General features: G+C 45.1%; 1 protein-coding gene across 14 annotated transcripts in view; it reads left to right on the top strand.

The window, feature by feature from the left end:
* UBR4 (ubiquitin protein ligase E3 component n-recognin 4) overlaps positions 1–16,117 on the top strand; it is a 1,723,360-nt gene that overhangs the window by 1,233,920 nt on the left and 473,323 nt on the right. For all 14 annotated transcript variants that reach the window (XM_086921716.1, XM_086921718.1, XM_086921717.1 and 11 more), the window contains 3 exons: positions 12,502–12,589; positions 13,894–14,087; positions 15,491–15,730. In XM_086921716.1, the coding sequence (XP_086777842.1) occupies positions 12,502–12,589; positions 13,894–14,087; positions 15,491–15,730 (522 nt within the window). The remainder of the gene's footprint in view (positions 1–12,501; positions 12,590–13,893; positions 14,088–15,490; positions 15,731–16,117) is intronic.

The raw sequence follows: 16,117 nt of genomic DNA, 5'->3' as shown, positions 1-16,117 counted from the left end.
TGTGCGCTCCTTTTGAGCCACTTCACAATTGCCCACTTCGTCTTCTAACTCTTAAGACTGCCTTCCTGGTTGCCATCACCTCTGCCAGGAGAGTGAGAGAGCTCCAGGCTCTATCTTCTAAACCCCCTTTCCTCTCTGTCCATCTGGACAAGGTTGTCTTGGGAAATCATCCTTCTTTCCTGCCCAAGGTGGTTACAGCCTTTCATATCGGGCAGTCCATCACCTTGCCCACCTTCTTTCCGTGTCCGTATCCCTCAAAAGAGGAAGAGAGGCTCCACCGTCTGGACCCAAAACGTGCGCTCTCGTTCTATCTAGACCGCATACGTCAGTTTCGGGTTGACGACCAGCTCTTTGTTGATTTTGTGGGCACTATGAAGGGACGGGCGGTCCACATCTCTCGGTGGGTCGTGTTGTGCATCAAGGTCTGTTGCACCTTGGCGAAAAAGGAGCCTCCTGTTGGGCTGAGGGCCCATTCCACTCGGGCCACGGCGGCTACTACTGCCCTGGGTTGGGATGTCCCCTTGCAGGACAACTGTCAGGCGGCTACATGGGCCTTGTTTCACACATTTGCTAAGCACTACTGCCTGGACAGCCAAGTCCGGAGAGAAGGCTTTTTCGGCCGTTCCGTTCTCCAGGACTTTCTGGTGTGATCTTAGTTCGCAGACCCACCACCGGGGTTGGTATTGCTGGGGTATCTAATCTAAAAAAGGAATCTAACACTAACCTGTTTCTTTCAGATGCACAAGTTACTTACCTTCGGTAACGATATATCTGTAAGAAACTGTAGTTAGCCGCATCGCTGCGGCGGCTTTTCCCGCTGTGTGCGGCAAATTACGGAAAGCCGCTTTACATGACGAACTCAGCTCATCATCCGCACACGACCACCGTGGCTGATGACAAGCTGAGCTTGTCATCAGCAGCGAAGGGGTTAGTGTTAGATTCCTTACCGCTCCACCCATCCTCCCCATTCTGCGAACCGATATAATTCGGGTTAAGGTATTTCCCTTTGAGGGACCTAGTTTCATGGCACCAGTGTCGGTCTCTGGCATGGGTCTGCGTTCCTGGCGCGGAAAGCTATATACAAGAACTGACTTCAGCGCGCAAGGGTGGCGTCGAAGTACTCAGACTACCTCATCCCGGCGATCACGACGCCGACGACGGATGCAGAGCCGCAGACGACGCCTACCGACGCGCATGGGTACTGCTACGCAAAACTTTCCGGATCCAGTCTGACACCTGGGGATATTCTAAGGTAAGGAATCTAACACTAACTACTGTTTCTTACAGAGATATGGTTCCGAAGGCAATTAACTTGTGGTTCGAGGCATATGAGCTGCAGATTGTACACCTTAGCATTAGACCGCCACCTGGTGTTGGGCTCAGATGATTGCAGGTTGTTGTTGTCTTGGAAGAAGTCTTTGTAGTCATGAGATAGGTGACTCCTCCCTTGGACAACAGTGCGCATGGCCATCGACTCCATCCTTTGATTGTTTTTTTCAACCACTGAGTTCGGATGAAAGTTTCGCCGCTACGGCCAGAAAAAGATTTTTCAGCAACTTCGAAGCGCAGAACTTCCACAAACTTCAAGAAACTACCTTCGACACCGAAGACAAGGCTTTTCGACAACATAACTTCCATTCCGCCCGGTCGAAGTGGGCCGTTAGGCCTATCGACGCCGTGCGGCCTACACCACATGGAAAGAACTCCGTTAAAGCAATGCCCGAAATGCCAGGCAAAATTCCCACATAGCTATCACCACGAGGTCTGCAACCTCTGTCTATTGCCGGAACACGATGATTCGACCTGCACAGGTTGTGCGTCCTCCCGATTGAAGAAAACAATCCAGGATCGGAGGGCCCGTCGACACGAGATGAGGAGATCAGCCCCAGAACCGGACGATATCTAAGACGAAGAGGTTCCCCTCGTTCCCGAAGAAGGCTCTCCTGATCTCCAGATCTTATCAGAGGCAGACTACTCAGATGACTCCATTCCATCGGGTCAGCGCGTGAGTACTACTGCCCCTGCACCACACACTCTGCCCAAACCAAAGGCTAAGGTCAGCACTCCGCCCATAGGGCCCAGTGGAAACCGAAAATCCACTTCGACAGCCTCGCCATCGAGCTCGGCTCTGAAAAAAACAACAAAGCCTTATAGTACCTCGACACCGAGTAAAATACTCCCGTCGGCACCGAAACACAAAGACACCTCGGCGCCGAAGCCAAAAGACCCTTCGGTACCGAAGCCAAAAATCGTACCGTACCGAAAGAAGCATCAGCTCCGAAGCCGTCCACTTCTACATCGTTGCAGAAAACAAAAAAGCCTGATTCCGAGGTACCCAAATCCTCGAACGTGCCTATGAAGCCGAAAACTCCTTCAGCACCAAAGACTATGCCACCCAATGCTAAAGAAAGACCACAACCTCCGTCGGAGCCGGAAAAGAAATCTAAGCCCAGGAAGGTTGTAGAAGAGGAGGAACTTTTTACACCAGATCCTCAACAAAAGAAGATCTATATAGACCCAAGGACAGGACGTGTGGGTACTACACCTCAAAAGAATAGACCAGCAGATACACCACCCACACCTGTGGTGCCTGCAAAGAAGGACTGTGCAACATCTCCTATGCACCCTACCTCTTCTTCCTCCTTCTCCTGTGCCTCCTCACACATCACCTCAGATATCTCCTACACATTCTCCAGTATCATCACATTCCTCACAGCAAAATGATGATGAATACAACTTAGAGGGAGGGGACAATGAGGAAGAGCCTAGCTCAGATGAGGAGTTGTGGGATTTTTCAAACCCCAAAGAGGTACCTATATATGACCCACAAGGTATGCAAGACATTCCAGAACCGCACTCATACCCATCAAAGCCCTCCCCTCCAGAAGACCCAATTAGTTTTAGTCATCTGCTAAACAGAGCTGCTGTTAACCATGGAGTCCCTATGCATTCTGATGATATTGAGAAGGATTTTCTCTTCGATACCTTTGAGCACTCTGAGGACTGCTCAAATTCTTCCAATGATTAAGGGAGTAGTCAAGCATTCTCCAGAAGTATTTAAGGACCCTGTACGCACAAGAATATTAAACCCTAGAATTGAAAAGAAATATAGACCAGCACCCACAGACCCAGTCTATATTAAAGGACACCTACCCATAGATTCATTAGTGGTGTCCAATGCTAGGAAGAGGGCCAATTCTTAGACCTCTGGAGAAGCGCCCCCACCTGATAAAGAATCAAAGGTCATCGATGCATCAGGGAAAAGGGTAGCTGTACAAGCTGCAAACATGTGGCATATAGCAAATACACAAGCCCTACTTTCTCGCTATGATAGGGCTCACTATGATCAATTAGAAAAACTACTTCAACATCTACCAGATCAGTATAAAGATCAGGCAACTGACCTTATGCAAGAAGGCAAGTTAATATCCAATGCCTCAATAAAATGTGCACTAGATGCCGCTACTTAGGAGACATGTGTGGCTACATATTTCAGGGTTTAAACAAGAAGTGCAAACTACCATTTTAAACCAGTCTTTCAATCAAAACCAATTATTTGGTCCTGAAGTAGATACCATACTAGAAAAAATGAAGAAAGACACTGACACTGCCAAGTCTATGGGAGCTTTACAGTATACAACAAACAGAGGCTCCTTTCGTCGCTCCTCCTACAGAGGAGGCTCCAAACAGACTAGAGCAGACACTACAACATCTTTTAAGTCACAAACATCCTCCACCAAAGGATACTTTAGAGGAGGATATAGAGGAAACAATAACAAAGGAAGAGGTCGCGGTAACAACAACAACCGATCCTCTTCCACCACCAAACAATGACTTCCCTCTGCTCCCCCCACAGCATACCACTCCTGTAGGGGGAAGATTAACTCAGTTCCTACCTGTCTGGAACTCCATTACAACAGACAAGTGGGTAAGACAGATTATCAAACATGGCTACTGCCTAGAACTTACAGCAACCCCTCCAAACATACCTCCAAGACAGCGTCTACAGACCATCTAACTCTGCTTCGACAAGAAGTGTTAGCACTTCTACAGAAGGATGCTATTCAGATAGTTCCTTTAGAACAACAGGGAATGGGGGTTTACTCACTGTATTTTCTAATTCCCAAGAAGGACGGAACACTGAGGCCAATTCTCGACCTCAGGCCCCTCAACCATTACATACAATCAGACCACTTCCATATGATCACTCTACAACAAGTGCTTCCACTGCTACAAAGGGGTGACTTCCTTACAACACTAGATCTAAAGGACGCCTACTTCCATATCCCCATACATCCTGCTCACAGAAAGTATCTAAGGTTTGTACTAGAAGGACAACATTATCAGTTCAAAGTCATTCCATTCGGGGTAACAACGGCACCAAGAGTATTCACGAAGTGCCTAGCAGTAGTAGCAGCACATCCAGAAGACAACAGATACATGTCTTCCCATAGCTAGACGACTGGCTGATAAAGGCAAAATCGTTCAATCAGTGTGTTCAGCACACACAACAAACAATTCACACATTGCACGACTTAGGGTTTACAATAAACTACACCAAGTCACACCTAGAGCCTTCGCACGTACATCAGTATCTAGGAGCTACACTAAATACGTCTACAGCTCTAGCGTATCCCAGTCCAGCAAGGATACAGAGCATTCAGGCTTTAGTCGCCATGTTTCAACACCAGCAGTCTCTGCAAGCCAGGGTGTTCATGAGACTAATGGGCATGATGGCATTTTGCATCTTCATAGTACCATAGGCAAGACTGCAGATGCGTCCCCTGCAAGAGTGCCTAGCATAACAGTGGAATCAAGCTCAAGGTCAACTAAAAGACCTGGTGTTGGTAGACAGCCCCACATATCGCTCTCTGCAATGGTGGAACACCAAAAACCTGACAAAGCTGTGGCGGTTCCTAGAGCCTGTTCCACAAGTAATGCTTACAACAGACGCATCCCTCACAGGGTGGGGAGCCCATCTTTTACATCACACAACCCAATGGACCACACAACAGAAACGGTTCCATATCAACCACCTAGAGCTGCTAGCAATATTCCTAGCACTCAAGACTTTTCAACTTCAAGTACAAAACAAAGCTGTCCTAATCCGGATGGACAATATGACAGCTATGTACTACATACAAAAACAGGGGGGTCACACTCTCTGCAACTGTCCCATCTTGCACAGAACATTTGGAGATGGGCCGTTCCTCAAAATATACATCTGCTAGCGGAACACCTTCCAGGGGTCCACAATCAGATAGCAGATCTGTTAAGTCGGCAGGCACAACTGATTCACAAATGGGAACTACATCCACAAGTTCTTCAACCATTCTTCAAAAGGTGGGGGCATCCACACATCGATCTGTTAGCCACCCACGAAAACACAAAATGCCCAGCCTTCGCCGCCAGGTTCCCACACCCACGGTCCGAAGGCAATGTGATATGGATGAACTGGTCAGGCAGATTTGGGTACGCTTTTCCGCCTCTCCCACTCATTCCATTAGTAGTGCGCAAGTTCATACAACAGTCTCTCACACTGATCGTGGTAGCTCCCACATGGGCACGCCAACCGGGGTTCACCACACTACTAGAACTTTCTCTAGCTCCGCATCAAAAGCTACGCCTCACACCATCCCTGCTCACACAGAACTATGGAGAAATCAGACACCCAGATCCGAACCAACTAAATTTGGCTATCTGGCTCCTGAAGTCTTAGAGTTTGGTTAGCTAAACCTACCACCAGACTGTATGAACATCATTAAAGAGGCTAGAAAACCCACTACTAGAGCGTGTTATGCCGCTAAATGGAAAAGATTTGCGATTTATTGCAAAAATAATCACATTGATCCCCTGAATGCATCCATCCAGAATATCATTTGTTATCTGTTACATCACAAAGGTCTAACTTGGCATATTCTTCCATACGCCTGCATCTTGCAGCAATTGCAGCATACCTACAAAACAGACAACATCTGTCTTTCTTTAGAGTACCAGCAATCAAAGCATTCATGGAGGGATTAAAGAGAATAATCCCACCAAGGTTACCATCTTCTCCTGAGTGGAACTTAAATGTTGTACTCACAAGGCTCATGGGACCCCCGTTCGAGCCTTTACATAAATGTGAACTGAAATTTCTAACATGGAAAACTGCTTTCCTTGTTGCCATTACCTATCTTAGGAGGGTAAGTGAAATACAAGCTTTCACAATACAAGAACCATTTTTTCAAATACATCCTAACAAAGTGGTTCTTAGATCCAATCCCAAATTTCTTCCAGAGGTTATCACTTCTTTTCACCTAAATCAATCCGTAGAGTTACCTGTGTTTTTACAAAACCCAGACTCTGTGGCAGCAAGAGCCTTACAAACATTAGATGTTAAAAGAGCTCTTTTATACTACATAGATAGAACTAAATCCTTTAGGAAGACAAAGCAACTGTTTGTAGCTTTCTCCCCTCCTCATAAAGGCAACACCATCTCCAAAGGTGGGATTGCAAGGTGGATTGTAAAGTGTATACAAATATGCTATGTTAAAGCAAAATGTACATTAACAGTTCCTACTAGAGTGCATTCCACTCGCAAACTAGGAGCCTCTATGGCTTTCTTAGGAAACATACCAATAGATGACATATGCAAGGCAGCTACATGGTCTACACCACACACTTTCACTAAACACTATTGTGTTGATGTACAAGCTAAGCAGCAAGCTGCAGTAGGCCAAGCTGTCCTTAGAACACTATTTCAAACGACTGCAACGGATACAGGTGACCACCGCTAACTGGAGACACTGCTGCACAATCAATTCTAAGATGTACAATCTGCAGCTCATATGCCTCGAACTGTTCTTGGCATGTAGAGCTGCAGAGTTGTACACGCCCTCCCACCTCCTCGGGACTTGTATCCGTTCCAGTTTTTTCATCTTACTTAGATGCACACGCATGGACATCACTTTCTTACTGTATCTCTACTAACTCCATCATTTCCCATCATGGCGAAAAAAAATCTAAGGATGGAGTCGATGACCATGTGCACTGTTGTCCAAGGGAGGAGTCACCTATCTCATGACTACAAAGACTTCTTCCAAGACAACAAAAATCTGCAATCATCCGAGCCCAACACCAGGTGGCCGTCTAAGGCTAAGGTGTACAACTCTGCAGCTCTACATGCAAAGAACAGATGCATACTGGTAAGTAGCATATTCCTTTTTCTTTCTCCCCATCTCCCTTTAGTTCTCAATGGTTTCAATGTGTGTATAGCCAGAATCGGCAGGCATACAGGTTGAAGATTGTCCTCCCACCGGTCCAAACCCCTTCCTCACTTCTTACTTCAACTTTAGGTGGTGCCTCCGATGGTGGAACCAAGAGATGTGGCCCAACCCAGCCCCCTCCAGCTGCTGATGGGCGCAGACCGCCCACCCTTGGCCCGGGCTTAGCCCAGGCACACCCACGCTGCTGGGAAGCTGCGGCAGTTTTATTGCGCTTCCAGGTGCGTTTTCAGCGTCGATGGCACAGGGGCGGCTGGGGGTTGTGGTTTGGGCCGTTCCCCTCACCGCCAGGAAGGCTAGTTTTCCTCCGTTCCCCCTCACTGCAGCAGCGGAGGCTGCTTGGTGGAGTCCCGGTGAGTTAGCGCGTCCCGCGCTGCGGGTGAGCTGCAGTGGTTTTATCGCGCCTCCAGGCGAATTTGCAGCATCAATGGCGCAGGGGCTGCTGGGGGTTGTGGTTCAGGCCGTTCCCCTCATGGCCAGGAAGGATAGTTTTCAGCCGCTCTCCTCACAGCAGCAGCGGAGGCTGCTTGGTGGAATCCTGGTGACTTAGCGCGTTCTGCAAAGTAATTCAAAGTAATCTAACAGTAATTTCAACTGTATTTGAATGCATTAAAAAACCTGCAACAAAAGTCATTTACATTCAGCTTGCTTGTATTGTTCAAACTGCCTTGAACATTTTGAAACACCTGTGGCAGGCTTACTTTGTTCTAGGAAATAAATACAACTAATTAATATTTTATACAAATCAAATTGGTATGAGTTCAGTCTTGGATCCTATCCTCTCTCCCTTTCCCGACGCTACCAAATGTGGCGCAGAAGGAATTGCAGGGGCCCATTACCTCACATGAAATTAAAGTAGCCGTGAAGGGCCTCCCACGTAATAAGACTCCCGGAATAGATGGGCTCCCCATTGATTTTTATGCAACGTATATGCAGACATCCTAGTACCTCAACTGATGGCTCTATACACAGAAGCATGGGATAAGGGATCCTTGCCCCTCACCACTGTGCAGGCCTTGGTGATTTTGCTGCCAAAACCTGGACGAGATCATACAGATATGACGATCTACCGCCCCCTTTCATTGTTGTCCACGGAGTAAAAAATATTGAGCAAGGTACTGGCTAACAGACTGCTACCATACCTAACGTGGTTGATCCATATAGAACAGACTGGGTTCCTATCGGCACGGAGTACTTCATTAAATATTAGGAAATTACATTATTTGTTGACGGAAGCGCCTAAGCGGTTTCCTCATGCAGGCTTTCTTTCCTTGGACCTTAAACCGGCGTTCGACTCCATAAGCTGGAAGTACATGTTCTGTAGTAGGGGATCTCTGTGTATAGTCATAATCTAGGGAATAGTCCCGCCCATGTGCGTGGACCCCGGCAATCAAAAATAATCTCTTAAGTTGTCAAAATAATGCAGAAACTGCAAAGACACTTAAGAGAGAATTTAAAGACAAATAATGCAGCCTATATCCACAGGCTACACTGTCCAGTACTTCAACTAGAAATTCCACCAAAATTCACCACACACAGTACAGCCTGCTAGTTGTATAAAACCCCAACAGCGCGTACCAGAACGGGTAAACACATATCGGAGGAGTATAAGATACATAAGGGAACGAGGCAGGGTTGCCCGTTGTCGCCTCTCATTTTTATACTGGCACTGGAACCTCTAGCAATCAAAATGAGACAGGATTTTCTAGAATGGGGTATCCCGATAGGAAATGTGACACACCTTTTCTCGGCATATGCTGACGATATCATTGTATGTATTGGAGATCTCCGATTGCCTCCTATATTTGAATTGTATAAGCAGTTTGAAGGGCTGTCTGGTCTGCCTCTCAACGTTGCAAAATCGAATGCTTTCTTCTTCACAAAACATGTAGATGTGCTGGACATAGATTTCGGGATGCACAACTGCAAATAGCTCAGTCAACATTTAAGTATTTGGGGATACAGATTTATAGGACGAATGCGGACATGCTGGAAGGTAACCTTAATAGAGCGATCAGGGCCCTAAGATCTTGTGTTGCATTCTGGACTACATTGCCATTGTCTGTAACTGGGAGAGTAGCGATAGCGAAGATGGTAGTACTACCTCGCCTGCTGTATTATTTTACTAATTTGCCAATAATGGTCCCACAAGCCACTTTCAACTTGTTGAATACTTTACTAATAGATCTGATATGGGGGACAGGTAGGAGGTGTATCAGCTTAAAAAAACTACAAATGAGTACCCGTGCGGGTGGGCTGGGAGTTCCGGACCTCTGCACCTATTATTACGCTTGCCAACTACAGTGGTTGTCATATTGGGTGGCGGGCCATAACCTGCAGGAAATAGGATATACACAAGTGGCTTTAGATGAAGGGAGGCTGCATGCTTTGTTATTGCCTGGTCATATAGCGCCAAGAGACCTACCCCCTCTACTGGATACGGCGCTTAAATGCTGGAGAGCGGCACTGCGATACACGCGTACACCGGCTACATATGCTAGCAATATTCCACTGTTGGGAATACCGTTGGCTAGCGGTACGCTAACTAAGTGTAGATTAACACCTTTGGAGGAAGCAGGGGTCAGCACGGTGGGTGTCTTATTCAACAACGAGATGTTATTAGACCACAATGCCTTTGTCCATGAAACAAGTGCACCGGAGCACCTGTACTTGCTACACGCTGCGCTGTTCCATTATGTCAAGAAACACTGGGCACCGCAGAGAAACGAACCGACCAGCAACGAACTAATAAAGATGGTGTACTATATGGGGAGAGGTAGACACTTGATTTGTTGGCTGTACAGTGGCATCAGCGCTCACACAAGGGACCCATTGGAAGCATTAAAAGTTACTTGGGTGGGAGAGATAGGTAGGAATATTTCAGACAAGGAATGGCAGGCCAAAATAGAGCACCCCAAAAAGGTGTCGAGAATCTCTAAATTCAAATTTATTCAAACAATGATACTACATCGTGCTTACTTGTCCCCAAGTAGATTGGATAAGATGTTTCCGCAAACGCAGCATGTATGCCCGAGATATAGGGAGGCAGGAGCAGGCCTGTTACACATGATATGGGCATGCCCGATTGTTAAAGATTACTGGCATACAGTTAGGACAGTCATAGTGGCAGTAACGAAACGCGAGATACAACATGCAGTGGAAGAATGTATATTGGGGCTGCATACACATGTCTCTAAACACAAGGTACAATACCGTTTTATAGACCTTGCATTAGTGTTAGCTATCAGAACACTCACCAGGCGATGGAAATCGCATAAGCCCCCCAATATATTGCATTGGAGTACAGAAATGATAAGATGGAGCAGTGCTGAGGGTGCATTGTTGCGTAGGGAAGAAATTAGAGGACTACGCAAGAACACAATATCGTTAGAATGGGAAGTTATGCTAGTTGCACTGAAAGACACTGATGTGGACCAAAATCACTAATACATGTCTTACTGTAGTGTAATGTACCGCCCATACCTTATGATTGTCTATCTGAAAGAGACACGTTGGTGATAGATTCCTTACCTTAGAATATCCCCAGGCGTCGGACTGGATCCGGACATTTTTGCGTAGCAGTACCCTTGTGCGTCGGTAGGCGTCGTCTACGGCTCCGCGTCCGTCGTGGGCGCCGTGATGACGTCGGAGTACTTAGACGTCGCCTCCGTGTTCTTCTTTTTTCCGCGCCAGCAAGCGCAGATCTGGAAAAAGCAGTACTTTAGTCACTTTTTGACTAGATTTTTTTGATCCCTTTTGATCATTTTTCTTGAGTCTTGCCACTCCGGACGGTGCCGATAGGGATGCCTGGTTTCAAGCCTTGTGAGGATTGCGACCGTCTGATGTCGATCACGGACCCTCACCGTCGGTTTCTCCACTGTCTCTGCGTCGACCACGACGACAAGGCCTGCCCCGACTGCCGGGCCCTGACTTCGAAAGTTAGGCGGGAGCGGTCCCGCAAGCGACTCGAACTCCGGCAGTCGGCCCCGCGCCGACTGCCGGATTGCACAATACCACTTTTAAAGAATGGCAAAGGTTCTGCTGCTGTGTCATAGACTGGATCTGCAATCAAAAATGTGGGGTGGGGGGGGGAGTTAAAGGGGCTTGAAAATTTTGGGTAATTCACACTGTAATGAATACAATAGTACATATGCTGTGTAACATGTTATGTGATTAATATGTCAATCTGTTCATTGGTTCCTAGAAATATGTTTACCAGACATAAAAACAGGTAATAGAACGACTGTAATATAAAAAGGCATTAACGGTATAACCTATTTGTATACATATGGCATATGATATATATTTCAAAAACTAAAAACCCCTTAAAATTTAAAAAAAAAAAAAATTCGTTCAGTCTTGGAGTGTGTGACATCATTTGCTGATTGTGTGTACAACAAATGCTTAACCCTATCCCCTGATAAAGCCTTACTGCTCGCCCACACTACCACAAATAGAGAGTCAGGTGCTATCTACTTTTACCTCTGCCTACCTTTGGGTTTCCACTGGACTCTGTGCAAAATATACCTCATTTTGGTATAGTATATACAGCGCCAGCTTCCTACATGGAGACAGCTAGGTATTACCTAAACACGTTTCCCCAAAATTTCTTTCCACTCTCAAAGTGACTATTAGAAACACTGCGAAACCTTCTGCCTGTAAATAAGTGGCTTACTGCTAAACGCTGCATTAAAATATAATTTGTAGTCACATGTTGAGCAAAATTAGACAATACTTTGTTGTAGGTTCAAGTAATTTCTACCATTTATTGAAAATGTCTGAAAACTGGGCCTTGGAGAATGATTGGAACATTTAATGTTTCTTGTACTCCCAAGTCTTAAGCTGTCTCCTGTTATCAGCAACCCACCTGCGGCTAGTTTTCTATTAAATTGTGCCACTTATTCTAACTACTTCAGAAAAGAGAACGGATATGGGCGTGCAAATGTATTATGGAGGTTGGTGCATAGCTCGAGCTGAGTTTGAAATGTGCAGTACCTCCTGGGTACAACTTGGAGTACTAGTCACCATTAACATTCTGTATCATTTTAGTTTATGCTTCTAGTGACTATATTTACTTAAGCTTTTAGACTGTGATGACGTGTTTTACGTGCATAGTCAGCTTTGAGACCCTGGATAGTACATTTCTATGGCTTCCAGGCCAGAATAATTGTGTGCTTGTCAAGTTCAAAGCGCCGCAGCCTTATTGTAAATTAACTCATATTAATTCTTTCTACAGCACTCTGTCAGGCTTGGTGGAGTTTGATGGCTACTTCTTGGAGAGTGATCCCTGCCTGGTTTGCAATAACCCAGAGGTGCCACTTAGCGTAAGTCCCTGAGCAAATCTGCTGCACATACAGGAGGCCACATTGTTTCTTACTGCACCTAGCATAAACATGTTCTACTTATGTCTTACCCAGTTGAGACCACTACAGGCAGAAATACACAGGTAGGCCTTTTTTGCTGTGCGGAAAAGGCTTGGTAGTACAGCAGCAGACTTGACTGATATTGTGCTCAGAGTGTTCTTACTTTAGCCAGCAACCAAAGTAATGTGACCTTTCGCACAGTTTTCCAGATGGTTTGCATGTACAGCTCAGATACTTTATACCAGTGTACGTGCAGATTGCTCAAGGTGGGACAGAGTTATTTAGGGTGATCTGAAACTATATTTTCACATGACCCAAAGGAATGTTTGCGGTCCTCAACAGAAAAATCTGCCAAAAACACACAACTTGGAATGAAGATAGAACTTAATGGAGCAAAGACCCTTTTTGTGGTTAATGTCAATCTGTTTAGTAGTTTTTGAAATATTTGCATTGCTATAACCTGTCAGGTGGGCTATATGTAGACTGTTGGTTTTCAAACCAATTTTTAACTGTCAAACCAACCAAATTGGCTGGGGCAGTTGTTTTTCCTGCCACACATTAGGTTTTTGTAATAGTTACACAATTGTTTGAGAACCACTGGATGGCATCAATTCTAAATGATATTCTGCCCGCCATTAAATGATGCAAAAGCTATGAAATTTGTTTACATTGGCATCGATGTTTGTAGAACAAACAATTAGTGATTCCTCAAACATTCGCAGACTGAAAATGTACTGCCCTTTTTGTTTAATGATGTGATGCTGGGGTTTGCACCAAGATCCCCTAGCATCCATCTATTGTTCACAACAACTGGTTATATAGTATAGCAGAAGTTGTGGTTCTGAGGAGAGAAGTGTGGGCTGTTGAAAGCTACGTGCATCAGGATCTAGGGTCAAGGTAGATGGATGACTGCCCTGAGCCCTATGGCACAACAGTAGGATTCACACAGTGAGTTTGAATGGGCCAGGGAACTTGGTGTAGAATTTGGCCACATGCCACACCCTTTTCCATGCTTTCTATAAATTGAAGGTCACGCTATGCACTAATCTCACCGCACTCAGCCAAAGGTCGTGCACAGCAGCTTCTAGGGACACAAGGACTTCAATATTTGAAATTGTTTAAAACATTGGAAAGGTGTTCATATAATGAAATCCGGGGCTATGGGGCAAGAAAGCTAAATAACTGAGATATTACATTGCAACAAGGGAGTTACGTTGTAGTGGTGCAAAAGAAGCCTAATATATATATTTTTTTCTTTTTTGCAGAACATCAAGCTCTCATCGATTAAGGTGGACACACGCTACACCACCACACAGCAAGTGGTGAAGCTGATAGGCAGCCACACTATTAGCAAAGTCACAGTGAAAATTGGTGACCTGAAGCGAACAAAAATGGTGCGAAGCATTAACTTGTACTACAATAACAGGACAGTACAGGCAATTGTGGAATTGAAAAACAAGTAAGTGATCTAAGGGTAGATAAGAAAGGTTGACATGCCTGCCGATCAAGTGGCATTGTGTCAATACAGTAGTGCAACAGTAGCTATTAATGCAATGCCAACAGTGGATTTGCAATAATCCTCATTTTTAGTGGTGGTGTTTGAGAAATGTGTAAGGTTTGATGTTTAGGATTTGTATGACTGGTTATCAATTACAATGAGGTTGATTGTTCATAACCATGTTAGTTTCGGCAGGGTTGGAATTGTAGTGGTTGTGTAATGCTTCATAGATGGCTGTTCTTGTGTATATTAGAGTAGGAATGCGTATGACTGAGCACAGATTGTTGTTAAGATGTATAAGGGTACATGGATGCTTCAAGAGATTATGGTTCTGTGCCAAAAGTGGTTTGTGTAATGAGACCAATATTAATGTGGAGATGTATGATTGATCAGAGTGGTGTGAAATGAGGATGGGGACTTCAGGGAGCATATAACAGGGTATTGTAAAATGAAACGGAGATGGTTCTGAGCATGTACGATTGGACGGGGTGATGTGGAAGTGTCAGGTGAATACAGATTTGTTATGGAGATCTATGATGGGGAGTAGTGGTTGTGAACGAATGGTATGGCACAGTGAGGGTGTAACAGGTAGACGATAGGCAGGCACAGGTAAGGAGGTCCATGCCAGGTCAACAAATTTTGAAGAGTTGTGTAATGGAGAGACATTTTTTGGGAGATGCACTATTTGGTTTAACGTGTGGATGCTTGCTGCAAGGGCTTCTATTGCGCATAGAAGGGTGTTGGATGGTTTGTCATTTGGTTTTAGGTAAGAAACATTTAACAAATGAATGAATTGTCTGAAGTGCTAAGGTACACTGTACTGGTCTGAATACACATGGTTATTCCACCACCACCCCCCCCAAACCCGGTGCCACCGCTCTACCTGCACGGGCTTCTTCTCCACCACACTTACTCTAAACAATTTAAATAAATGTAAATTCCTTGTTAGAAATTTAACCGTTCTCAAGTGGCACTCTTGCAGCGCAAACAGAAAATGCAAGCCTGAAAAGTACAGGATGTAGGATGGATTGCGGGGTTGGATTGGTGGTGATTAACAGTGTTTGATGCAGTGGCTTATAAGGCACTGAGTTACATTAAGTATGGTTTATAAGGTGCTGTTTCGGCAAGAGCATGGCCTATATGGTGCTGTGTTGTAAAGAGGATGATTTATGAGTTGATAGATAAAGGTGGTTTGAAGTTTGGACTTGGAAAAGTATTAAGCTTGCTAGGAATGTGTTATGAGGTGTATAACAAGCCTGTTGACTCACCTAAAGTGAGATCCATGTTGTCTAAAGGTCCTCTCCAACACTTATTAGTCATATCAAGGCAGCCATTTCAGATTAGCTGTTGTCTTCTCCCTTTAGACCTGCACGCTGGCACAAGGCTAAGAAGGTCCAGCTTACACCAGGACAGAGCGAAGTGAAGATTGACTTGCCTCTGCCGATCGTTGCTTCAAATCTAATGATTGAATTTGCTGACTTCTATGAGAATTATCAGGCGTCTACAGAAACACTCCAATGTCCCCGCTGCAGTGCATCAGTACCTGCTAACCCTGGTGTGTGTGGCAACTGCGGTGAAAATGTGTACCAGTGTCATAAATGCAGGTCAGTGGCTGATACTTATCCTAAAAACCTTCTATTAATCTCTTTAAAATGTGTATGATTGTCATTGTATCAATGCCAGCAATTGTATTGTTTCTCGAATCTCTGGACACATTGAAATATTGCTTCCTTAATCTCCTGTGTTCTAATGTGCATGTATAAAGTTAAATGATTTTCTTGCACACCAACATTTATTACCAATAAAAGTGCTGTGGTGAAATAACCATACAAAAAAGACAACCTTAAGTGGATGCCTCTACTCCTTTGTATAGAACAATGATAGAAGTGTAATGACAGCAAAAAGAACAGATGATAGATGGAATGTTGAACAATGCCAACATTCACCGCCAGTCACCGATCTATGGGTCAGTGAGAGCAAACCTAGATCTC

Source organism: Lissotriton vulgaris, chromosome 5 (genome assembly GCF_964263255.1).
Source record: "Lissotriton vulgaris chromosome 5, aLisVul1.2, whole genome shotgun sequence".
In the NCBI taxonomy this organism is placed as follows: Eukaryota; Metazoa; Chordata; class Amphibia; order Caudata; family Salamandridae; genus Lissotriton; species Lissotriton vulgaris.
This window is presented reverse-complemented; position numbering and strand designations above follow the sequence as displayed.